Here is a 27,217-nt window from a genome sequence, read left to right on the forward strand (position 1 = left end):
AGATACTGTACAGAGATTTACACAAATATTTAACTGTGCAGTCACTCTGGGCAAATCTACATAGGACTGTCCTTGAAGGTGGCTTGGTCACTGCAGCTAGTGGGAAATATGATAGCTAGACTGTAACAGCAGTTTTACAGGTCTTGACATGGGAATAAAAAATCTGAGCTGAAACTGTGTTCAACGTTCTAAAATATTTGGGATCCTGGTATTTCCAGGATCACCATTCTTGTTTATATGTCCCGGAGAGCTAAGCACTGCCAATGGAGCTCCCCCCGCTTGGCTCTGTTTAAAGGACGTCCTGTAAGAGTGAAAAATTATCTTGTTTTCGAAGTGGGACATTTTAAGTACTCAGCATTGTCATCTCTCTGTCTTTCTGTCTCTCTGTGTCTGTCTGTCTGTCTCCCTCTCCCTCTCTTGCAGATGCATGCGCACACATGCACACACAGGGCTGAAACACAACTAGGGAAGCAAAATGAGGGGAAGGGAGTGTTAGCAGGTTGCGTGAGGTGGCATTTAAATATACTTTCCAGTTCAGCTTGAATATTTTGTCCTGACTCCTTTTATTTTATTTTCTGAAAAACCCACACACTTACAGATAAGCCAAGAGCTGTCATTTTGCTTCTTTAAATAAACTAGCCATGGCACAGTTCAATAAAGCCACTTGCAATTAAAAAAAAGAGCATGGCACATATAATTCTGACACCCATCTACCTACCCCTCTTGTTTTCTGAATGAAGAGTTGGGAGTGAATATGCGGTGCACAATATATGTTCATTAACAAGAGTTAGGGAGGAGAGAATGATTCCTTATCTATATCCTCAATCTTTGCAAATAGCTGTCCTATTGAACTGAATACATGCAAACCTTAACAGGCATTTATTCCAGACAACCTTAAGCAGCGGAAAGTGTTCAAGCTGTTATTAAACAGTGTGCAAACACTGCCACTAGAGAGATATGTGCATCTGAAGTATTGCCTTATAAAAATAGCAAGCAACCAGCAATTATCATTTAATTGGAGGCACAAACTAGCAGAGTGATATTTCCATCACACACACGCGCACAATATCTACAAACCCAAGTAATTAAAAAATAGCTTGCATATAAGAGTAGAGAACTGCACTTCACATAAAGAATGTCATCCCGAGGAAGCTGGTGTGATATAGGACAAAACTTGGGCCAAGGCAATACCTTAATCCCTAATGAGCAATATTAATATCGTAAAAATGTAGTAATCTCAAGAACTGTCTCTGCCTTAAAACGCCGACAGCCGTAACGAGATGCAAATCAATGCTCTCCCTCAATGAATAATGCAAATGAGCACACTCACAGCAAGGCACTCTGAAGGAATCTTTCCTACCTCCTCTTATACTTCTGGGGATTTAAACACCGTGTGTCAAAAGAAATTAGAGAAATGCATTGCAGAGCAATGACAAAGCCCTAAATCTCAAATCAGCCAAGTGCATTAAGATGCACAGGATAGCAAGGGTGATAGCTGACATCTTATTAAAATGAAAAGCTAGCTATTTCCCTATCTTCTGGTTAATAAAGTGGTTAAGAAGCTCTTTCCTTTCTTTTTCCCTCTCTTTCTTCCCTGTCATTAGTTAGTGATAGGGTTCCAAATATGAGATACGGAGGGCGGTGGAAAAATCTCACCAAGCGTTCCTGTCTGTCTTTAACAGTGTGCATCTAACATATTTATGAGTTTGTCTCTTCCACTATGCTACAGCATTCTCTTATAGCAGAGGTAAGGTTGCTTGAAAACTCCAAAGTTTGCAAATTGTGATCCAGACTGGCCTTATCCTCATTACTAGGAAAGCTATTCATCAGGTTGATACTTATCCAACAATTCTGAGACATTTCTCAGCTCCATGCATCAGAACCAGGGGTTAAATTCAACCACCTCGCCCCAGCTTGAGAGAGATGGTAGGGACAATTTGAATCAATTCACAGAGCCAGTAAAAATTGCCGCTGGTTGGCCCCACCCATGGCCTCTCCCATGCTGGCTTGGGAATTCTGGGAGTTGAAGTCCACAAGTCTTAAAGTTGCCAGGTTAAAGGAAAGACGCAAAATATTGGTGGCAATTTTGAGCTGACTTGGCTATAGTCTACCCTTGAAGACACAATTCCCTAATTTCCCTATGTCTATAATATGTATATGTATATATACATATACATATTAATCACAGATAAGAGTCTTATCAAACAGGAAAACAAACTCTATCCAGCTATCAGCTCTTGTCTACTTTATTAGGCACACAGAAACTCCCGTTAACCCCGAGGTTATGAGGATGCTGGGACATGTAGTTTAATAACAAACGAGAAAGCACCAGGTTGGGGAAAGCAAGTAGATAGATTAGGGGTGAAATTAAAAAAGAAGATATACCAATTATTATAGACAAAACAATAAAAGAGGTACACAAATACTTACATAAAAACAATAAGACTCAAAAATGATATTTTATTGTTTTGTGCATAATTGGTATTTCTTCTTTTTGTAGGTCATTAGGGCAAAGAAGTGACATTGACTTAGCCACGCCCACCCACTCAGTCACATGACCACCAAGCCATGCCCATAGAGCTGGTAGGAAAAAAATTTGAATTTCACCCCTGATGAGAAGGTGTTTCTAAATGTGTCCTTCTAGAGAAAATGCATGCAGAAATGGACATTCCTAGTGCTGGCTAGGAATTCTGGGAATTGTAGTTCAACACACTGGGGAAAATTCCTCCAACCTTATAATGAAAGCCATGGGATTATCATCATGGCTTGTTTTTGGTTTTTTAATTTACTAGCCAAACATGAGGGTGGGATGGTTGAGCCTCAAGCGATCAAAGGCTCAAGCACCATCCTGCCAAATACTACTTTCTTTCACAGTCTGATAAGGCTTTAACTTGGATAGCTTTCAATTCTGATCTGGAGTGATATTTAGGAGTAGTGGTGGCAACTGGGAATTCCAACAGGTGTCTCTGGTTAGAACTATTCTAACATTATATTGGATCACACCAGTGGTGGGGTTCAAATAATTTAACAACCTGTTCTCTGCCCTAATGATTTCTTCCGACAATCAGTTCACCAAACTGCTCAGAAAGTTAACAACCGGTTCTCCCGGTGGTGCGAACTGGCTGAATCCCACCACTGGGTCACATTAGTTATTTTAAGCAATAAATAGAAGTCTGGGAACAGCAGTAAGAGTTAAATTTCAAGCCAGCTTTTGAATTCCAGTTCAGACGCTCATATCATATCTGAAATTATAAGCTGTCTGATAGATAAATTCAACAGCAGGACAATACACTGTGTTTAATGCTGCTTACTCCTGTCCCCTGACTTCTGGCATTCATTAATAATGCTACCTAAACCAAAAATGTACCTTCTTTTCAATCCTATAATATGCAGTAAGAAATTTATTTATTTATTTATTTATTTATTTATTTATTTATTTATTTATTTATTTATTTATTTATTTATTTATTTATTCAATTTATAGGCCGCACCCTCTCCACAAAGGGACTCGGGGCGGCATACAACTCAATATACAAATAAATGACTTAAATATATTATTTTTCCCCAGAGAATACATCAGTATCTCCATATCAGATGAAAAAAAATCAGCTGAGAATGTCATATCACCTCCACCAATATATAGCTACTTTTCCTGCAACATATAGCTGCAGGTAGTCTTCAAATTAGAACCACAATTGATTTTTGTTGTTAAGCAAGACAGTTCTTAGGTGAGTTTGCAGCCTTTCTTGCCACAGTTTAAATTAATTTGGATTCCTCATTGGCTTTGCTTGTCAGAAGGTCACAAAAGGTGATCGTTTCACCCCAGCGCAACCGTCATAAATATCAACCATCATAAATATGAACCAAGCATCCAAATTTTGACTCTGTGATGGAGCGAGATGCTGCAATGGTTATAAGTGTGAAAAATTGTCATGTCACTTTTTTCATTGCTGTTGTAAGTTTGGACACTAAATGAATGGTTGTAAGTTGAGGATTACCTGTAATAGCTTTTTATCAGCGTTGATACAATCTGTGAGCTACTTTAATTTTATCCTGTGTACAAGTTTCCAGAAATTGCTGGAGACAGATCAGTATGTAGGCTAAAGAAACTTACAAGAAAAGGTTTATCTAGGCAACAGAATATAGAACAGGCTTAAAGAGATTTTATCAGATGTCCTCTTTGCAGCTCTAGAAAGAAACACTTTTATCCCAAGCTGACAAAGAAATCATGGCTGGAAAAAAAAGAGTCTCAAAACTCATTTCTTTTTTACAGTACAGCTGGCAGTTTAAATTTGGTAAGCTTAAATCAGGGGAGAAAATGTAATATTTTTCCTGATTTAAGGAGGTAGAAGTACAGAACTCATTGCAACATTTTATATGTTTTTGCTCAATGCATTTTTTATGTCCTTCATCAGCATCTCTTTCCTGTCTCTGTTCTCTCTTTACTATCAAATAGAGAGAAGCTTTGAGTGTCACATCCTAAGCTTTAGATGTCACATTCTGCATTTTTACTAGAGTTACACTACTTGTAATGATGATAAATGCTTCATAATTGTACATCTAGCAAAAGCATCAGTAAACTATGCTAAATAGTAAAAAATATACTGACTGCTAGATACACTGTTGTAATGGATAGAAAAGTCTTCTTCAGCCTGGTGCATCTACCTTAATATATATAATATTACACCTCCTAGTTTTGTGGCACTGAAAATATATTAAAAACATATGATTATGGAAATCAGCCAAATCCCCAAGGCGATGCACAAGAACTGAAGAAAACCAGGTTCAATTTTAATATATTCTAAGAATGAAATTTTATAGATAAATTACCCCCCGATTCATGCCATCCAGTGCAAGGCAAAAACCATTAAAATTTATTTCCACTGGCAGCCTGTTACAGTTGTAGGCATCTCCAAGAACGATCATCACTACTCGTTAGGTAAAGGTAAAGGTTCCCCTCACATATATGTGCTAGTCGTTCCCAACTCTAGGGGGCAGTGCTAAACTCCATTTCAAAGCCGAAGAGCCAGTGCTGTCCAAAGATATATCTGTGGTCATGTGGCCAGCGTGACTAAATGCCGAAGGCACACAGAATACTGTTACCTTCCCACCAGTGATAGGTTGCCATTTTTTTCTACTGGTTCAGGCACACTTGCTCGCGTATGCACGCATGACACTTCTGCATATGCGCAGAAGCATCCGAGCAGGTGGGCGGAGCTTCACGCCACCGTTACTACCAGTTTGCCCAATCCAGGTCGAACCAGGAGCAACCCACCTCTGCTTCCCACCAAAGGTGATCCCTATTTTTCTACTAACATTTTTACATGCTTTCGAACTGCTAGATTGGCAGAAGCTGGGACAAGTAATGGGAGCTCACTCCATTATGCGGTTATAGGGATTCAAACTGCTGAACTGCTGACCTTTCTGATTAACAAGCTCAGTGTCTTAGCCACTGAGCCACCCGCGTCCCTCTCACTGCTCGTTAGTGACAACTAATTAGAATAGGAATAGGCATGTTGGCCAAACATGACCAGTTCCAGTTATGGTAACAGCTGCCAAAGGGTTGCATGAATTGGGATTAAAAATATCCGGAGAGCATCAGGTTGCCTGTCTATGACCAGGAGACTGGAGATTACAGGGAAACCTTTCCCTTCAGTTAGTCAAATACACTCAGCCATATTTCACAAGACTGCTGAGAGTAAAAGAACTATATTATTTTTAAAGGAAGAGCAAAAAAAAAAAAATGCAATGCAATGGAATAACAATTTGTATTTTTTTCAATTAACCCCATCGTTTTATAAATACATACAGTTTAAAATCTATTGATGATATCAAAAGTATTTGCCACACTCAACCAATTGATATCCCTTTTCAATAACCAAATGTTAAATCCTAAAAGTGCTATGCCATCTAGTGACTCTTGTCTTATTTCTCTTAAGAGATAGTATTTCAAATTGTGGGGATTTTCTATCAAAAAGCAAGATCAACAGAGAATAGTTGGAATGAAAAATCCTGACAGATTGCAGTTCCATTACTCATCCTGTTTGCATATCTTATCTTATCTTATCTTATCTTATCTTATCTTATCTTATCTTATCTATCCCTTTAATTCAATATTTTTTTCTGCTCCTGGCAACTGCCTGGATGAGTCCCTACAGTTTTCTCATCAAGGTTTCCTGAGAGTTTAGTGGGAATGACTGGTCCAAGGTCGCCAGGCTGGTTGCAGGATTAAAACTCAGAGACTACCAGTTTCTAGCCTAATGCTTTAACAACTACAACAAACTGCCTCTCTTTCTTAATTGCCTCCTATTGATATTATACTGTAGCATCCTAGTCAGAAGTAAATTTGATAGATATTGTCCTCAGATAAACAGGTAAAAGGTTGTAGCCTAAATTCTATTAAGGCAAGGATGTACACACAGGGTCTCAAGTTATAGTGGTGATAAATTATTTCTGTCATTCTTAAAAGCTATGCATACAATAACTGATATTAGCATTTTGTTTCTTAGGAGCATCTGTAGGTTTGATGACAGTATGTGCATTATGCTTACTGCAGTTATTGTATCTAAGGTGCAAAATTGATTTGGAGTAGCATGATTTCTTTGCACAGAAATGTGCAGATGAGACATCGTTCAGCAGGCAGGAATACTGAAGAAAGGGCGTTGGTACTTACCTGATACGCCTCTTCTCATAGTGGGGGAGAAGTATCCAGGATGGGTTGATTGGACTGAGTCAGATAAGCTCTTTTAGCCACGCCTTGGTCACCAGGCTCCACCCAGTTATCGGCGAAGAACTCTATCTGACTCGCGGTGTCATCCACTCTAAACTTTTAGTTTCAAACCTTTATCTACAGTTCAACAAACGACATAACAATTTCGCAACGTACCCATATCAGGGAGGGGCTGGATACTCCTCCCCCACTATGAGAAGAGGCGTATCAGGTAAGTACCAACACCCTTTCTCCATAGTGAGGGGGAGGAATCTCCAGGATGGGACGTACCAAAGCCTACATGTCCCTAGGGAGGGTTACACATTTGAGTATATGCCCAAACCTATGCCTGGTGAGACCTCCCCCACCTTGTGAACAGCCTGCAACACCCTACGTCCAAATGAGGCTTCCGCAGAAGCAAAGGAATCCAACTTGTAATGCCTCATGAATGGCGAGGGGGAGTACGCCGTGGCTGCCCTACAGATCTCAGATACTGAGGCCTGCATGACCCAGGCTGCCAAAGTGGCCACGCTCTGTGTAGAGCGCCCTGTGATAGAACTTGGTGTCTGCCAACCCCGTGCCTGATAGGCAGAAGCCATACAAGTTCTTAACCACCTGCCTATTGTGGTGGAGGTCACCTTGTTCCCCAGGGACCCCCGCTGGAAGGAAGCAAAAGGGACCTCTGACTTCCTGTTCGGCCTGGTTCTTCTGAGGTAAATCCTCAGAGCCCTCCTCACGTCCAAGGTGTGCCACTTCCTCTCTAATGGGTGAGAAGGGTCCAGGCAGAAATGTGCAATATCAGCTCCTGCGAGCGATGAAAACAAGAGCACACCTTGGGAATGAAGGAGAGGTCCAACCTGGTACTACCCTGTCCTGGTGGAACATGCAGAGATCTTCCCTGGTAGACAGAGCCTGCAGTTCGGATATCCTCCAGGCGGAGGTGATGTCCACCAAAAAGGCCATCTTAAGTGTCCGGAACTTCAGAGAGACAGTACGTAATGGTTCGAACGGAGGGCCTATCAGAGCATCCAACACCCTGTGTAAGTCCCAGGAAGGGTACCTGTGCACCGTGTGCAGTTTAAGATTGGAGGTCCCCTTGAGGAACCGCCTTACCATCGGATGGTGAGTCCGTGTCTGAGATCTACCCCCCAGGAGTACCAATGAAATGGCCGAGACCTGTCTCCTAAATGTGTTGGGAGCCAACTCTCTGTCCAGCCCCACCTGGAGGAAGTCCACAACTTGTGCAACAGTGGCCTGGACCGGATCACGGCCCCTAGAGATGCACCATGTTGAAAGGGCCTGCCATGTAGAGCCGTAAATGTGCTCCGTGGAGGGTCTGCTAGCTGCCTGGATAGTCTATATAACCCTGCCGGAAGATCTTCCCTCAGGGTGCTCTGCTCAAGCGCCAAACGGTTAGCTGGAGCCACTGAGGGTCCGGGTGTTCCAGTGACCCCTGACTGAGGGACATCCTCTCCTGGGAGGTTCTCCAGGGCCTGTCCACCAAGAGGAATTGGAAATCGGCAAACCAAGGCCTTCGGGGCCAGTGTGGGGCAATCAGCACCACCTCTGCCCACTCCCGCAAGATTCCTTGTATGACCCTGGGGATCAGGGTAAGGGTGGATAGGCATAGAGGAGCCTCCAGGGCCAAAAGCATCAGAGAGCGTCTACCCCCTCTGCCCCCTATGTCCGGTACCTGGAGTAAAACCTCGGGAGCTGGACGTTGAGAGGGGTGGTGAATAGGTCGACCTCCGGGTGTCCTAAGCACTCTGCCAGCTCCTCGACAATTGCTGGCTGCAGCTTCCACTCTGAGTTGTCCACCTCAGTCCGGCTGAACCAGTCGGCTCTGATGTTCTCCACCCCTGCTATATGTTCTGCCCTCAGCGAATGCTGTCTAAGATCATAGGCTATCTGAGGTGCTACTGCGATTTCTCATAGTCGGACCTCCATTCTGAGTTTGTGGTGGCTTCCGGCATGGGGACTGGCCTGTCTAACCCTTCTGCCATGGCTAGAAGGGTGCTATGATTCTATGACTAGGACTAGCTCGATTTTTTTTAAAGTATTATGAATTCTTTGAGTTCAATTCACTTGTTGGCCTCTAGAGTGCATAGCAAAACTTTGTAGATGCAGACACAGTTTGCTGGTCAGCCACTAGACTGTGTGTAAAGTTGATGTGAGGAAAGCTAAGGTTCACAATGAAGAAAGGCTTGCCCCAAAGGTAAAAAAATTAACGAATGAGCGTTGGTCCTTACCTGAACGCTGATTTTCAGTGACGAAGGTGGGAGGGGCTACAACAAAGTAGCCCCTCCCACCAGAGTCACTGGAAAAGAGTCAGGTTCTACATTTAGGCCACAAAAACAGAATGCACAGGTACAGTATAGGTGGTACCTTGCTCAACAGTAGTAACTATGAAAGGGATCTTGGAGTCCTCGTGGACAACCATTTAAATATGAGCCAGCAGTGTGCAGCAGCTGCCAAAAAAGCCAACACAATTCTAGGCTGTATAAACAGAGGGATGGAATTAGGATCACGTGAAGTGTTAATACCACTTTATAATGCCTTGGTAAGGCCACACTTGGAATACTGCATTCAGTTTTTGTCACCATGATGTAGAAAAGATGTGGAGACTCTAGAAAGAGTCCAGAGAAGAGCAACAAAGATGATTAGGGGAATGGAGACTAAAACATATGAAGAACGGTTGCAGGAACTGGGTATGTTTAGCTTAAGAGAAAGAAGGACTAGGGGAGACATGATAGCATTGTTCCAATATCTCAGGGGTTGCCACAAAGAGGGAGTCAAACTATTCTCCAAGGCATCTGAGGGTAGAACAAGAAGCAATGGGTGGAAACTAATCAAGGAGAGAAGCAACTTAGAACTGAGGAGAAACTTCCTGACAGTTAGAACAATTAATCAGTGGAACAGCTTGCCTCCAGAAGTTGTGAATGCCCCAACACTGGAAGTCTTTAAGAAGATGTTGGATAGCCATTTGTCTGAAACTGTATAGGGTTTCCTGCCTTGGCAGGGGGTTGGACTAGAAGACCTCCAAGGTCCCTCCCTTCCAACTCTACTATTGTATTGTATTGAATAGAGATTTTGCATCTTTGCTTACAAAATTACATAATACCAGTTTGGAGACTCTTCAGCCCCTCCAGTGGGGCTGCCTGCTTTAGAAGGGAGGACTTGATTCCTGCCTGTGTCCTCCAAGGGGGGGTTGCCATCTTGGGCCACGTGGGGCTTCTCCTCCCCATTCTTTTCAAATGCGGGGCAAATACAATAGCCCTGCCCTCAGGACTTTGAAACAAAAAACAAACGGCTTGTGCTGCTAATAGCTGGCTCTCACCTGTGGCCTCCTGCTGTTAACAGCCAATTGCTGAGAGCCTTCTGCCCCCCTCCCTTTCTTTTCTCTTCCTTAAAGGGGAAGTTTTTTTTCCTTAAAGGGAAGACCTTCTTAAGGGAAGCCTCACAATTATGTGAGCCTGAGCCTCGTTGCCCTGTCTGGGCTTCTCTGGCTAGGCAGGCCCTCAGAAGAGGATTGGGCAGGGCTTGCATAATCATGATAGCAAGGAGCCAGAACACAGGAGGGCAAAGGCGAAGGGAATTCTCACCTGGAGGGAGGGGTCCCCTTCTGCAGCCCTGCCAGATGAAGATAAACCTGGGAACCTTTCCTCAGGTTCCAGGCGGCGGCGGGTGGGGGGGGTGATCCACCGCCTGCCTCTTTAGCCTCCTTGATGGAGATAATCCTCCTGTTGGCCTTTGCTTGCCTCCCCCGCCCTTGGCTAATGCCTCTGCGATGGTCTCTAACCTTTTTAAAGGCTCCTCAGTGCCTCCGGTGGTTGCTGCTGCAGGGCTGAGAGCTCGGCTCCTGCCGGCCTCCTCTGAGCTGCTGGGGGCTGCCATCTTGGACCACGTGGTTTCAAAATGGCCCCCAGCTCCAAATTCAAAAGGCTCCTCTTTGCTGGAGGACATGGAAATGGCTTGTGCCTTTGTAGGCTGCCATGAGGCTTCTGCTGCCGCTGGGGGGGGGGGGGTCTCTCTCTCGCCTCCCCCTGCCTCCTGCAGCTCTTTCTGAGCTTCTCCTGCTTTCACCTTGTTCTCTGGTGATCGCTCCAGCGCAGGCACTCCAGGGCATTTTAAAACGCAGTGGTTCGTCGCTCAACCTCTGAGGGGAGCACTCCGGTGACCTTAGAGCCTCCTTGGGCATTGCCCATGCTGAAGTGGCCTCTGCGGAGCTCGCTTGCCTGTTTTGGGTGAGAGTCCTCACTTAGCACCCTGGGTCTCACTCTGTGATCTGGGCTGCGTGCCGCCTTAGCAGTTGCTGAACGGGCTTTCTACCCCGACAGGGGGTTTCCTCAGCCTCTGGTCATTGATCAGGCAGCGTGGAGGCAATTCCGATCGCTTTTGCAGCAATTTAAAATTTCCTTTAAGTTTCTTCAGGATCTCATGATGAACACAGCCGTCCATAGATAGACTGAGTCGATAACTGGGTGGAGCCTGGTGACCAAGGCGTGGCTAAAAGACCTTATCCGACTCAGTCCAATCAAGAGAGGACAAGGTCAACCCATCCTGGAGACTCCTCCCCCCTCACTATGGAGAAGATAAGGTTCTTATCGGTTGAGCTCGATTCATGATACATCCCTCGAATTTTCCCAGCAACCGAAGTGGTTTGCTACTACTTTTTTTCTGAGGTTTTCTTTCCCCCAAAGTCTTCAGTCAGCCCTATACCCCTGGGATTTTCTGGGGATCCCCTATTCCCGTGATTGTGAACTATGGCACTCATGCCACAGGTGGCATGCAGAGCCCTCTCTGCGGGCACATGAGCTGTCACCCCAGCTCAGCTCCGCTGCTCATGTGTGTACGCCTCCCACTGCCCAGCTGATTTTTGGATCTCTGCCACACATACACACGGGGTGGAACGCATGGGGGAAACATGCGTGCATGTGCAGGGAGGTCACTGGCCCATAAGCGGGGATGAGAGGGAGTGCGCCCCTGCAGCCCATTTTTGCTTCCAGGAGGCTGCAGGGAGGTCTACTAGGCCTAAAACGGGGCGTGGCAGTCACACACGCATGCTGGGAGGGAGGCAGGGGAGCCCAGGGCATGTGGGGGGGGGTCACACACACATATGTAGGGGGTGGGGTGTGCCAGGGATGTTGCATGTACATTGCATTATGGGTGCAGGCTCTGGGGGGGGGTTGCACACATGCGTAGGGGGGAACGCAGTGAGGTCGGTGCACATGCGCAGGGGTGCACATTTTTGGCACATAACAGCAAAAAGATTAGCCATTACTGCCCTATTCCAATATAAACAACACCTATTGAAATATTTATCAAAATAATGAATATTGAAATATTTATCAAAATTTCCAACCCCATTGTTTGCAGCCTGTAACAATAATGGCAAGTTGTTGTTTTTTTTCTTTTATGTGTGCATGTATAATACATATCAATCTTATCCAAAATTTTATGTCTATTTTACATTTCCAACAGTGCCTGAATGTTTAAAAATTATATTAATACGTTTAGATAATTGTCATCAACTCCTTCCTTCCTCCCTCCCTCCCTCCCTTCCTTCTTTCCTTCCTCTCTGCTCCATGTCACTTCAATCTTCTGTAAATATGAACTATGAGCAGCATGGTTCCTAACGTTCAGTGAAATGAATGATTCCTGATGAGATAAGAATCAAAAGAATCAAACTGATTAATTCAGAGGATAGCTTTCAACCGTATTACAAATATAAATGTTAGAAGGCACTATGGAAATGCTTGCACAACGATGCTTTTCTCATCATAAAGTCCTTTTTTAATGGCTTTTTAACTACCTAGTTATAAAAGGCTTTCCTTCTGCCTCCTGGCATAAAGGAACAAATGTGTAATTAAAATCTGCAGCACTTTTTTTTTTCTTAAATCAGGGTTAACTAAAGATGGATTTAAAAAATAGGGGGAAAACACAGGCATTTTGAGGAGCTGTAGCGAGATTACAAGCGGAAACATATAGGAATTTGACCAAGGAGTCCTAATGTAAATGCCACATGTCTGCTGTTGCTACAGAAAGTGATACTAGAATGTGGGAAGGCTACTTATCATGATAACTATGTCTTATCCCATTACCAAAATGAGGGTGCTTTCAATACCAGGAGAGATACATATGTATAATTCATAAATTAAATCATCTTTAGGCTTAAAGTTACAAAACAAACCTTCAAAGCATTTACTTTTAATAGATCTCATCTAAGCAGGGCTAATGTTTGTTCTCGATGTTCTCTAAACTTGATTTTCATCTTATAGATGTTTGTCACTTTCTTTGGCACATCATCATTATATTAAGTACATTAAGTTACTTTTGCTGACTTTTTAAAGAACCCACAAGTCCCACTTCCTATTAGTTCACTGTTTATTACCAAGGAGGGTAATGAAACATGTACAAGGTCAAAATCAATCTTAGGGTGCAATAATTCCACAATTTCAACTTTGCATTGCATATATTTTCAACTATTAGAAAATAGGATTTAAATTAGTATCTAATCTTTTCTGCATATATGATCTTACCTTTTGGGGTGATACACATGGAAACTTCTATAATTGGATTTCAGATGTAACCTTCAGAAATTTTACTGAGATTTAATTGATCTATCTTTTTTTTTCTGAGGCTTTCATTTCTTATCTTTTGCAATACTGAAATCCATAGTTAGGACTTAAATTATCTATGTACAGATTTGGGTTTCAGACTGATCTCTAAAGCTTTAAAATAACTGAGCCCATAAGTAAAAGGAAGAGATTAATAAATCTCGGAAAAGCGTAAAAAAGTACTCTCTTCATAGGGCATACGTGTTATTAAAATTCATTCAAAGGCTACTCTTTATAATTACACTCACAGTATCAGGATTTAAATATCAAGACAATGTCACTGCCAAGTGACAGTTCCCATGTGGATTTATTAAATTCTACAGGCAAAAAAAAATGGACTAAAAATATAACCTTAAGAAACGATGTGTTTATGGATATTCAGCCTCAGGATATTGCTGAACCTTTTGCTCTTAAGAGACTAACATTTTTATATCCCAAGCTCTTTTTTGTTTCATCTTTCCATTAAATTAAGTATTCCAGATTACTGTCAATTTTCAAAGTAAAATATTGAGTAAAGATTGGGAAATTATGTCTGTCACTCAGCTGATAACTTTACAGAAAAAAGGATTATCTTCTAGAATCTGTTTTATTTTAAGCAGTATAGAGAAATATGAATCAATGGTTCGAATAACATGGAAGCAATACATTTTTACCAGTGGTGGGATTCAATTTTTTTTACTACCGGTTCTGTGGGCGTGGCTTTGTGAGCGTGGCAGGGGAAGGATACTGCAAAATCCCCATTCCCTCCCCACCCCACTAACCTGCTTCAAAGCTCTGTTCTCCTGTTCAGGGCAACAGAAGAAGATCAGCTGGGAGGCATTCGGGGCGAGGCCAGCCTATTTGCCGGTTCTCCGAACTACTCAAAATTTCCACTACTGGTTCTCTAGAACCTGCCAGAACTGGCTGAATACCATCTCTGATTTTTACCCCATGCTTGGTCTATTAAAAAGCTACAAAACCACATAAGTAGATTCCCTTATCCATATTGGTCCTTATCTGGCAATGAAGTGATGTCTCTGATCACATAAATTTGCTAAATAAATAAGTATGAAGAAACCCTTAGCAAGACTTTCTTTAAGAATCTCAAAGTCTGTAGAATTACAGTTAGAAGCAGCCATTCTTGGAAACACCCAAAGCCAAACAATTGAAATTATTAGAATCTTAGAAGCACCTCCATCTCCTAATCCAAGTCTACCACAAAATAAAAGAAATGAAAAAAAAATAAAATCTCATGTTTCCATGAATTTGTAGCAAGGATGTATCAAAACCACACAGATGTTGATTTCTATTCATGACTGAAATAGTTAGTTCTAAAAAGTAAATTTGTCAAGGGAGACCATACAATGGTCTTCTGTGATATTCTTCCTTGATGGAGTGTCTGAAGCACAAAAACCAGATGAGCGAATTCCTGTCATTATTTTACTGTGGTGTGGTTGATCAGAAAGTCAAAAATAGCCAATATACCAGTTTATATAATAGATCACCAAAACGGAAGCAGATTCCAAGAAGCCAAATTAAATTGCAATATGTGACTCAACATAGGTCAAGGAACTGGTGTTAGCTGCCAGGGAAAACATCAATGAATGGCCGAGAGGAAGGACTATTCAGCGTGTCAGATTTCTTTAGCAGATCTTTTACTTAAAATAAGATTTTCCCTAGGATTTGACTCAGCAAAACATTGTTTAAATCCAGAAGCATACTTCTTTGTAAAATTTTGCTTTCTTAGATCACCTGGGAAGAAATGTCTCTTTAATTATAAGATTAATTATTTTTCTTTAAAAAGAGAGTCCCAATTTGTTTCTCTGTGTGTGTGAGTGGTGGGCTCCGGATCCTGTTCCAACCGGTATGCGCGCATGCATCTTAGCACCTCTGCGAGCCTCCGCAACGCTCCAGCTGCTCAGTGGAGCATCGCGCAGGTGCTGTACGCACCATGAACATATGCGGAAGCGCCAAAGACTTAAAAGACTGGTAAGGAGCTCAGGCGGGTGGGTGGGCCCTCTGGAGCACCGTACCGGAACAGTATCTGGTGCTCCGGGCATGCTCTGGTAAGCCCATACCAGGGCATACCACCTGCAACCCACCACTGGTGAGTGTATCTATGTCTGTGTCTGTGTGAGTGTGTGTACCTGTAGCACCAAATTCATGAGAACATAATCTTAATAATTTACAGAGGTTCTTTTTTAGTGCATTAATAAAAACTAGCTGAATCTAGCTTTTTTCTGGATTGCACAACTTTAATTTTCATAAGTAAGAGATAATTTCACTTCTTTATTCACTTTTGTTCACTTTAGGGGTCAAAGAAGTATTTTCCCCCTGGCAAATTCCACCCCCAAATGTCACTTGAAACAATAGATAAAAGCCCCAATCTGAATAGAGTATTATTAACAAACATATTCTGTGTATACCAAAAGAACACACATTTAACAATGAAAGAATTAGATATATTTCATTGGTACATTCATTGGACAAATTCCTGTCTCTTATTTACTTATCCTCCACAATGCAGAAGCAAAAAACATGGAGTGCAGCACAGAAGCTTGCCATATCTCAACTCATAAGCCCAGTGGGACATCACTGACAATTGCATAGAGAGGTGTCATATGCCTATCCATCTACCCAAGGACATCACATATGACACTTTGGTATGATAAGTAGAACGTTCACAGTATGTGCAATTTCTGCCTTTCCATCATCTCGTAGCATAGTAAATTCTCTATGGGGGCCCACATCACATGAAAAAATTATTTAAATGTTAAAGAAATATAAAGAATGTTACTGAAATATAGTAATCTGAAGGCAGATGGTACTGTATAGCTCGTATACTGTACAGGTCAACTTTTATTTGGAAAGGAGCAGATTTTACTTTGCTGGGAATTAATCTGCTTTGGAAGCAATGATCAGCAAAATTATGACTTCAGCCTAAAAAAATTCAATATACTATTTTCCTTTAGCTTAGCAAACAGCACAGGTTTTTTTCCTCTTTCAAGGTTCCTGTGGTTTGTTGTGGGGAATCAAAACTATCCAATAACATGTCACTTACCCCATAAAATGTTACAATAATACTGTATCTTTCTTCTCTTTTGTTTTTATTTAAATTATTTACATGCCTTCTTCATCCTGCTATGTATTTCAGATAGTTCACAATGCAATGCTGGTAGATAAGATAGTGAAACCTACTGAAATAATTGTTAAAAGCATTTAAAATAACAAGATGAACAAAACCTGTTTACCTATTTCATAGAAAGGGCAATAGTACACTTGCCAAAAAGAGAATGGTAGCCATCTGCATAAGCATCTGCCTATATTACATATGCATACAGTCAAACATGGTCATATATACATCTCTAGCCATGGATGGTTGTATTAAGACTCATTTAAATCACTCTCCCTCGTGAAAACTCATGGACAGGTTGACTTTGGGCAATCCTAGACTGCATTAACAGAGGGATAGAATCAAGATCATGAGAAGCAACACTACCACTTTATAATGCCTCGCTAAGACTACACTTGGAATACTGCATCCAGTTTTCAGAGGGATAGAATCAAGATCATGAGAAGCGACACTACCACTTTATAATGCCTCGCTAAGACTACACTTGGAATACTGCATCCAGTTTTCATCACCACAATGTAAAAAAGAAGTTGAGACTCTGGAAAGAGTGCAGAGAAGAGCGACAAAGGTGATGAAGGAGTCAAAGCCAAAAGCACATGAAGAACAGTTGCAGGAAATGAGTGAAAAGAAGAACTAGGGGTGATATGATAGAAGTGTTCCAATGTTTGAAGGGCTGCCACAAAGAAGAAGAGGTCATTCTATTGACTATTTTCCAAAGCACCAGAAGGCAAGACAAGAAGCAATGTATGAAAACAGAACAAAGAGAGAAGCAACCTAGGAGAAATTTCCTGAGAGGAAGAACAATCAACTAGTGGAACAGGTTGCCTTCAGAAGCTGGTGTGCTCCAACACTGGGAGCTTTTAAGAAAGGTCTGGACAACCATTTGTCTAAAATGGCAGGGGGTTGGATTAAAAGACCTCCAAGATTCCTTCCAACTCTGTTATTCTATTCTGTTCAGTTAGTCAACTATCTTTCAGCTCAGCTGACTTCACGGATGTATTGTTTGGCTTATTCTGGAGAAGCAGCAGGGTATAAATCCAATAAATATATGTATGTCTGATACTAAGCATAGGCATTCAGTTCTAACTACAGCAGATGTCAATCAAAGTCAGTAGCTAATTCATGCCTGCATGAAGCAAATAACTATTACACATGTAAAGCTAGGAAATCCTAAGTGAGCAGATTTTTGTCACATGGAGGAAATGCTACAATGCTTTGATGTGGCCCCAAATTAATGTCAATCATGCAGCGTTGGAAAGGGACAGCAAACTTTTTCAATTGTCACATGCGTATAAATGTGATTACTCCAGTTTTTCAACCTAAAAAGAAAATAAAGGTTACTTAATTGGTTTTACTCATATATCATTCACCTTACAACATGGCAGAAAACACATACAGCTCATAATCCTCGAAGCCCAGTTTTAAAAAGGTACTAAAACTTTACTATCACTTTTGACTATATATATAAAAAAAGCAAACCAACACACTAGGGCAGCCCAGTATGTAACTCCTTTCTGTGTTGTGTTACAGTTTTACAAGGAGCCTCAATTTTTTTTAAAAAATCTGTGTTTCCTTCTGGCTTTTTAATCTGGCTGTTTTATCCATGGATGTCCTTTCTTTTCTTGCTTGGTTGAGATAGGTGGCCCTACAAACTTGTTAAGTAAACCCAACAAATAAATAATATCGGAAAAGTGTCTCATAAAAAAAAGTCAGCCATTAATAGAACGCTGATACAATACTTAGAGGTCGTGTGACTTTCATTCATGAAAACATAAAAATCTATTTGGGGAGTACTTTTCTAGCGTGGGAGATGTTAAAGCTCACACTTTGAAGAGCTTTTGTAAAGAAAATGGGAGGCGCAGCATCTGAATTGGTTATTTTCCTCTTTGGGAAAAAATACCAGCTAGCAGCCTCTCAAAGTAGATTTGTTCTTGATATTGCCACAACAGCCCTGTATCGATTCGTTGTTCTGCAGAAGGCATGCATGTATTATTAAGGCATTTCCAAATAAAACCCCATTTTCATTTTGCCTTCTAAGCTAGTCTGTTGGAAGGTATCTGATAGTTTAATTATTTCAGTAAACATCATCATGATACTAGGTAGTCCTTTACTTCGTCATTTTTTTCTCAGCAAATGCAAATGTACTGGTAATGAAAGCCACACAGTATTAATGGTGCTGAAAATCTCTAAGGAAAACATTGGAGGTTCAGCTCATAACACCGTGCCAAAATTACATGCGGGAAGACTTTTACTTTCTTTTTTATAAGCTTTGTTTCTTAATTTAGTTTTGATTGGCGGTGAAATCCACAGTGGTACTTGAAGGCTTGCCACCCTCAGCACTTCTGCTCCGAGAGTCATACAATCATATATGTCCATCTGCAGGTGCCTTCAAGTTGTCCATATGAACTTTTCAGGAACAAAAGGGATAATGAAACTATTGCAAATTGCCTTGCTGCTCTACTTTATGTTAGCCAAGGTTTCCTATATTATATCTGTTTTTTTGTGAATTACAGGTTAGCATTGGAAGTTTGCAGATAGTAGCACTTTATTTTTTATCTCTGCCAACCTCTTCTCTATATTATCTTTCCTTTCTCTGTAGGGAGAATGAGGCAGGCAGAAACTGAGGCAAGGTAGGTTGAAGCTAACACAACTTTATTAACGGTTTAACAAGGCAAAATGTAAGGCAAACCTCGAACCGAAAAACAGCAGCATTTGACAGCTGACAACCCTTTTTATACCAGAGCTGTCAGACGCTGAACCAATAGAATGGCTGCATTCTCCCGCCAGCTGGCTGCTCGCGTCTCAACCAATCAGGGGCTGACAATGATAGTCAATGGCATCGTAGCTTCGAGGACTTAACAGACGTATCTAAGAAAATACCAAAAATGTTCATATATGCAACACCAAAATTGGAAGACTAAAAAGGAAATCTCTTCCGGTTTGCTCGTAGTGTCATTTTTTGCCCTTCAGAGGCTTCAGGGAAGCCTCCTGAAGGTCCCTGAAGCCTCCGGAGGGCCTCCGGGAAGGGGGGGAGGCTGTTTTTGCCTTCCTCGGGCTCCTATAAAGCCTCTGAAGCTTGGGGAAGGCGAAAAAATCATGCAAAAAATGGGGGGGAGCATCTCTCATGCGCACATGCACACTGGGGGGGGGGGTGTCGCACATTGCATTATGAGTGTGGCATGCCCATGCACAACCCCCCTGCACTCCCACCCTTATGGCACATGAGCCAAAAAAGGTTCGCCATCGCTGCCCTAGAAGTTTAAGTCTAACTAGCCCACACTTGAACAGCAGGAACTTAGGATTCTTTCTGTTTTCCTGAAAGGCAGATAGAAGTATTAGTTATATCTAGTCATGGGCTAAGAATGATCTCATACAGTGAAATTGCCGGTATGTATCACCCTAGTTTATAAATACATACAAAACTCAGGAGAACTTTGAGCACAAAATCTCTCTCCTTAAATAATATAGCTGACTAGACAACACAGTAGGGATCTTGCTACAGTACTTGCCTTTCCAGGCAATATTCTCTGAATGAATTCCCTAACCTCTTTGTCACAGGCATAACGAAATATACCAAGATCATAAATGTAGATTACCATTCACACATTTCACACTTTTTAGAGCCACTGCACTCAAAATTTTAATTGGCAACTCAAGACTCAAAAGAGATGCCCGTCTCAATACATGTTATATTAATGACCCCCCCAATTCATTCTTCCTGCTGAGATTGCAACTTGGGAGTAATACAGTTCTGCTTTTTGAAGCTACAGGTACCAAAGACTCTAACGAAGGGTGCATCAGGATTCCAGGAGTATTTTAAAGAAAATGCAATCTATCATATCTAAATTGTTTAATTTATGTGATTTGGAATACCTTGTATTATTTTTAAAAAAATCTTGTGAAAGTTCCCTGCAATCTTTCATTATTGGTATGAAATTATTCCTAAAAAGTTCACATGTCCAAAATTAAATAGATCTCATTCCTTTCCACAAGATCAAATAGTTTGGATGAAGTTTCCTTATACTGAATCAGACTGTAATTTTTTATAGACCAGTATTATTGACACCGGCTGATAGCTTTTTAACCTAGAGGTCTGCAAAGCATTATGTTCTACTTAAGAACTAGCCTTTCTACAAAAATGCACATTCCAACAGTTCTCCAGAAAAGCTTATTTCACATGTCATAAGTGTATGCCATAATTTAAATATAGTGGGTCAGAGATGAGTACAATCCAGAAGGATGTTCGGCTGCCTATTCCAAATGAAATGACTAAGTGCCATGTCTAGCATCACTCTTGCGGAAATCTTACTCATCTCAACGAGGCTTCTGACAGAAGTGTGCTACTCTGCTCTCAGAATACGAGAGCGAATATAGGTTGAGTCAAAATTGATGTACAACATGTTATGAGTAATCAATCATTACAGCATTAACTTTTGCAATTCCATTCCCTATTCTGTCCATTTCCTCTGCCTTTGTCCTAAAATTTTGACGTACCGGGGTTTAATATTGAAGTAGTTTACAAAGCATACAAACATAGTCTTTATATAATAGTTTATAAAATTAATTATTATCTGCTTCAAGATGACAGATGTTAAAGGACCATCTGAATTGCTGGTTGCAACTTGTTGACAGACCGTGAATGGGCAGGAGGTACAAAAGACTACGGATTTAGTTACTAAACTGTGTTCCAAAATGAGTAACTTGGAGCTATGAGGCTCACCCCTGCTGCCACTGAATGTTTACCCTTTTTATAATGTCAAAATGAGATTTCCCCCCCGTCTAGCTACTTCTGCCATTCACTTCTTTTGTTCATGGATTTCTCTTTTCTTTCCTACCCAGTGCAAATTCTCCTTCTCACAAAATCAGCATCCTGAAGTTTATTTTTTTCTTCTTCTATTCCTGCAGAAAGGAGGGAATGGAAATGTATGCGTGAATTTGTATGTTTGTGTGTGCAAGAATTGGTTGCTTTGAGTGCGAGAGTCTATAGAGGGTCACCCAATTTTAAACACTATCCATTTTAAAGAGAGACAGATGGGGAATGTGGAAGAGACTGTCTTAGTCTTGTCCTTGGAATAGCTTCTACAAGTTATATAAACACAAATGCCAAAAGGCACGCATACATGTAAAAAGTGCCACCTGCCTACTTTTTGTGAGGAAATAAAATCTCCAGGACTGGTTTCAGCTGGAGTTGTCAATCTTGGTTTGACAAGATATGAATACTGGACAGTGCACAGGCTTTTTGACTGAATCTGTCACTTTCCCCCCTATTTATTCTTTCAGAAGGATCACCTGAATTAGAGAGGCATCCTCCATTCAGTGTGCAATATTCAGCTCATGTCAGAGAAGCACACTTCATACTTTGCAGTTAGAAAGAAAATAGCAGGAACACATAATCAAATACTATATATTTAAGAAAAAAAATGGTACATTTTAATCAGCTCTGAAAAACCCAACTGTTATAGCTACAGGTTGCTGGATTATTTTCCTAAGAGCCACGCAAATCCTGCAGAAGCCATTGTCGTAATATAAAATATTACCTGGCACAGTACAGAAATCCAAAAATCATTTATGGCTTAATCTTTAAAAAGCTGGGGAAAAAAACCAAAACAAATTTATCATCCAATCTAACAACAATGCCTTTTGAGCCAAATCAAAACTTTAAAAAATTATATAGGTCATGACACAAACTAAACAGATTTAAGTTAAATGTAAGAAAAAAATTAAGTTGATTAATTATATACAGTTCATTATTACAGGGGCAACTAATATTTTTTTCCTTTCCAATGTGTCGAAAGTTAAAGATTTAATAATAACCTTTGTGGGGGTTCTTATTAATATATGCAGTCATTTAAGGGATGTCTGTGGTTCTGAGGCCTAAAAAAAAAAGCCATAAAAGAAAACCATTGGCTCAAGGACCACTTTCCTTCATTCAACTAAACCTAAAAGGACTACTTAACTCTTCAGCTTTAAAAGCTTCTAATGCTTCCTCTCAGTCCCATGACAAACAATGCCAGCCAGTCCTAAACTAAATATGTTGGTCTTGATGCAGCAGACAGACATTATTCTGTTTCTCTGAGAGATCTGTGCTCTATGCTTAAAGATAAGATTTATACTTTTTGCCTTACCATTCCGCAGAAGGTCTCTGGTGGGTTTCCACATGTTATATTAGGTGGCTCCAGGTTTACTTTTACGTGTTTCATCATATCTATGGCTTCAGGCTGACAGGCTGTATAATCCCAAATCTTGTCTTCATCCATATAAATATGTGTCTTGCACACATCGTAATGTCCCCAAACTGAAGGATAATGTTGCATTACCGAAGACACAGTAACCCATAGGGCATGGAGAGAGAGGAATCTTGACAAATACATCTCTATATCCTTTCGAGTGCCTTGACAGCAATCACCAATATGGAACTAAGTGCAGTCTTTATTATACATAAATATACACGGAGAGAGGCAACGTTATTGCAAAATTTGTTCCAAAGGAGAGAAGAGCTTAAGTTACAACAACTGTGTTTTTAATTTTGGAAACTTTGGTGGAAGCCAAGCATATTATACGTCATTCAAAGCCAAGTGAAGGATGCTTGCTACATTTCCAGGAGTTTCAGGACTTTTAATCACTTATGCAGATAATGTCCAAAACCAGGTAACAATTTAGCAGTGTTGCCAGGCCACAGCTGTACCGTCAATAATCCCGAGCGATCCTCCTTTTTTCCAGCTCATGAGGAACAGTCAGCAAAACAGATGAATCAGCTGATGGAGCCAAAATGATAAGTGTTTACAGTCTGTTTGCCATCAATCATTCTTTTCTTCTGGCACCAGAACCCCTTTAGAAACAATAAAAGTAAGAGTTACCGTTCCAGGATCAATGCAATAGAAAATATTTGAAATGTTGACATTTTGAGGGCCTTCCTCAATACAAGGTAAATTGGAAAAAAAACCAGGGTAACCTTTACAGGAGGAACTTTTCTAAAACAAACCAAATGTCTAAATCACTCATCACCAAAATTATGTTGGGTTTCACTCTCATTTTCATCTGTCTATCTATCTGTCTGTCTGCCTGCCTGCCTGCCTGCCTGCCTGCCTGCCTGCCTGCCTGCCTGCCTGCCTGCCTGCCTGCCTGTCTATCTATCTATCTATCTATCTATCTATCTATCTATCTATCTATTTATCTATCTATCTATCATCTATCTATCTATCTATCTATCTATCTATCTATCTTTTTCTTTCTTTCTTTCTTTCTTCCATCCATCCATCCATCCATCCATCCATCCATCTATCATCTATCTACCTACCTACCTACCTACCTACCCACCCAACCCACCCACCTACCTACCTACCTACCTACCTACCAATCTACCTACCTACCCACCTACCTACCCACCCCTCAAGAACATTATTTTCATCTTGTCAAAACCTGACACTCAAACCAGTCACACATTTCATAGCCAAATCGGGATACAATCCCCAGTCTACCAAAGGTGTCAAAGCTTTTATTACAATGACAAAGGACTGACAACAACTTGCGTGCTTTTCATCTCTTCAAAAGAAGACCTCTGAGAGCTCAAAATATCTGTTACACATCTCAGCTTTTGTTAGCTTAATAAGTGATCTGATGAGCCCACTTCTGTCTCTCTGGATTTTTTTTTCCTCATTAGTACTGGAAGAGCTCTGCTTTCGTTTAATTGTGTTTAATGAGAAAAATAACAGTTGGCTCATTTGCAGCTGATAATAATAATTTCTTATATAGACTGGCTGTTGTTGTTATTTTAAAGTCCCTTTATGTGTCAATTTCCACAGGAGAAAGCAATCTTCTCAATCTACCCTCTATGTTCACTGGAGCGGGACATAAACCGCTCGGTGATAATTTAAGTGATAGAAAAGGCACATCAAAGAAATTCTCGCACTGACCTCTGTCAACTTTGCAAGACATTTAAACACAAGGCATGGCTACTTGACAGCCCTCAGGCTCAATCCAACCTCAACACTTTCCTCTCTAACCAGATTTTAATTAAGTTGTGATAAAAGAACTGTCTACAGGGGTCTCCCCCCACTCTCCTCCGTATGCAATGCATTTGTGCATATTTGTTTGAGTTACAAACTATGCCACTTAAATTATGGCAAACATATTAAAGGTCTTAACTATTTGTGAAATAACGGATCACTGGAATATACAGATTTTGATTATATCAATCTAGAACAAATTCTAACAAAAACATTTGGTAAAAGTTGATACTTTTACCAGCATCCTGGTTTTTTAACCACTTTAACGTATTAAAAATAAAGCAACATTTACTAGGTATTAGCTTAATAATTATTTGTAATAAGCCCTTTCCCCACAATCACTGAAAAGTACAGTAAGTGCGCAATCATATTATTATATTCCTAACTAACATTTTAAGGAATCACACTAATTTCTTACTAAATTCCTACACATGGCAGAAAACATCTGGAAGCAGTTGTGCTCTTTCCCCCAAACCAATATTTTTTCCTATTTGGGATCCGATGATCTGATGAGTTAAGAAAATGACTTATGATATCACATGTATAAAAAGAACACAGCATTTTGATGACCTGTGCAGCATAATAGCTCTTGCCAAAAATGCCTACTTTCAGGCAGAGAGAATCTGGCATGCAAAGCGAATCTGTAAAGAGGTTCCTTTTATTCAGCTATAACATTATCTTGCATCTGAAACTAGCTATAGTTCTGATGCAATGCCAACAGATGGCTGAATAATGTTTCCATAGCAAATTACAATAATTGCCTTATGGACACATGGAGTTTCCTATTCATTTCACAAACCAGTGTTCTATTAGAAAGTTTATCTTCTTTTCAGGAATGAAGTATGCCACACTCTACTACCTAAGTTAGCAAACTTAGGATTTTAAAGAGCTCAAAGGTATTTTTAAAAACCATGTCATTTCCTTCAGCTTCAAGATATTTCTTTGTTTGCTTCTTTACATTTTTTTAATCTTACCTACTGATCAGCAACTTACATCTGCGACTATCTGATCATTCAGAAACAGAATTTCAAATGACTACTTGGACTGAAAGCCTGCATTTTAAATTAATGTTAATGTTTATAAATAGAAATAAATAGTTCCTTGTCTTGTACAATAACAAACTGCCAAGGAGAAGCATCTCATGAAGTCCGGAGAAGTTATATATTTCTGTACTATTTTATAGTGGTATTAAGTCCAGTTCTTTCCAATACACCTTTACTTCTGAGCAGCATATATTTTAACAACCTACAATAAAATAATTGAAGACTCATATCAGGATGCAAATAGATGAAAGCAACAAGCAAAATGGCAGAAGATTTGCACTAAAATGCAACATTGGTGCAAATGTTCTAGACTCTAGAGTATACTCCCCCCCCTAGATAATGGATTACTGTTGAAGCAAGTAAAAAGTCATGATTGTAGTAATTACACAGAACTGATCACATTCAACAAGATGACAAGAGAAAAGTTGAAACCTTTATGCAGGTGATTCAAGCATCAGAACATGCAACTGGCATGCTTGACAAGAAACAACCAATTACAGCTTAAATTTCTGGCACCTGTCCAGGGTGTGATTAATAGTTTTCCATTACATTTCAGACATATTATTAATGTATTAAAAATGTCATGGTTTGGCAAGAGCTAACGCAGCATAGCTTAGCAGTCGGCAGTATCTCATAATTAATGAGCTCTCATTGACACAGGGAAAGATATTGGCTTAAAGATCATATGCTAAGGATCATGAGAATTTTTAATAACAGCAGAATACGCCTCATGTTGCATTTGTAGACTGTAAGTCACGAGATACAGATCTTCATTAAATAGGAGCACGATGGAATAATCACTTTAATGTAGAAATGAACTTGAATATTTTCACTTCCATCCTAAATACATTTCTGTGGAACTGAATTTTATGTCAAGGCCATCCAAATAGTTATGACTGAGAGATGGAGATGTCTACTTGAGCTTTCTTAAGATCAGACTTTCAAGTTGTGATAAAGAAGAATAAAGTAGGATTTTGTTCCAGGCTTTTTCTTCTGTTCATATCTGATCAGTTCTAAAACAAGTGTTAAAAACTGACAGAAGACTATTTTGCTAAACCCTCTCTAGCGTTATAACCTTTGCTTACCATGTGATCACACAATCTGCTGTATGAAACTAAAGTGATCCCTAGAATCTCGCCTCTCAGACTGAAGAAAAGGTGACTGCAATCCAGCGGTAGGGTGGGGAATGAATTATGCTAACGATATTCAATGGAGTTCTGACATACAGAGACCTAGAGTGTCCTTTATTACTAATAGCTCATCACCCCTAAATAGTTTTTAACCCTTACCAGTGCTTCTACAACCTGGCTTCCCCTTAGGGGCATTCTGAGGAGTCTCACACGAATCCTTGTTTACATAAATCTGCAGATACCCGCTGATACCCCCGAACAATATCCCAGACGCAATTAACTGTGAAAAACAACCAACTTCCCATTCTGATTAGCAACTGCTGACAAATGAAGCATCTTGTAGTAATCTGGTCCCTGTAAATAGCATATTTCTCTCTGTGTTTCTCTCTCACACATAGATCCACACCCACAGACACACAAAGATCATTGTCTCATAATAGAAACTGGCACTAAGAAGCTGATTGGGTAGTTAATCAATAGAACTCCCCGGTGAGGACTGTCTCTCTCTATATATATATATACATGGAGCTGAATTCGAAAAATAAAGTAAAGCCCCAAGTAACAGTTTTATATGTATTATTTGGAAATCTATCCTACTGT

At 40.5% G+C, this 27,217-nt stretch overlaps 1 protein-coding gene across 6 annotated transcripts in view; it reads right to left on the reverse strand.

Moving 5' to 3' along the window:
• Positions 1 to 27,217, reverse strand: part of NTNG1 (netrin G1) — a 292,209-nt gene that overhangs the window by 261,383 nt on the left and 3,609 nt on the right. For all 6 annotated transcript variants that reach the window (XM_081949289.1, XM_081949291.1, XM_081949292.1 and 3 more), the window contains exon 2: positions 22,564 to 23,267. In XM_081949289.1, coding sequence (XP_081805415.1) covers positions 22,564 to 22,809 — 246 coding nt within the window. In that variant the 5' untranslated portion in view covers positions 22,810 to 23,267. The remainder of the gene's footprint in view (positions 1 to 22,563; positions 23,268 to 27,217) is intronic.

Source organism: Natrix helvetica (assembly GCF_964273705.1).
Source record: "Natrix helvetica genome assembly, chromosome: 3".
NCBI classification, from domain to species: Eukaryota; Metazoa; Chordata; class Lepidosauria; order Squamata; family Natricidae; genus Natrix; species Natrix helvetica.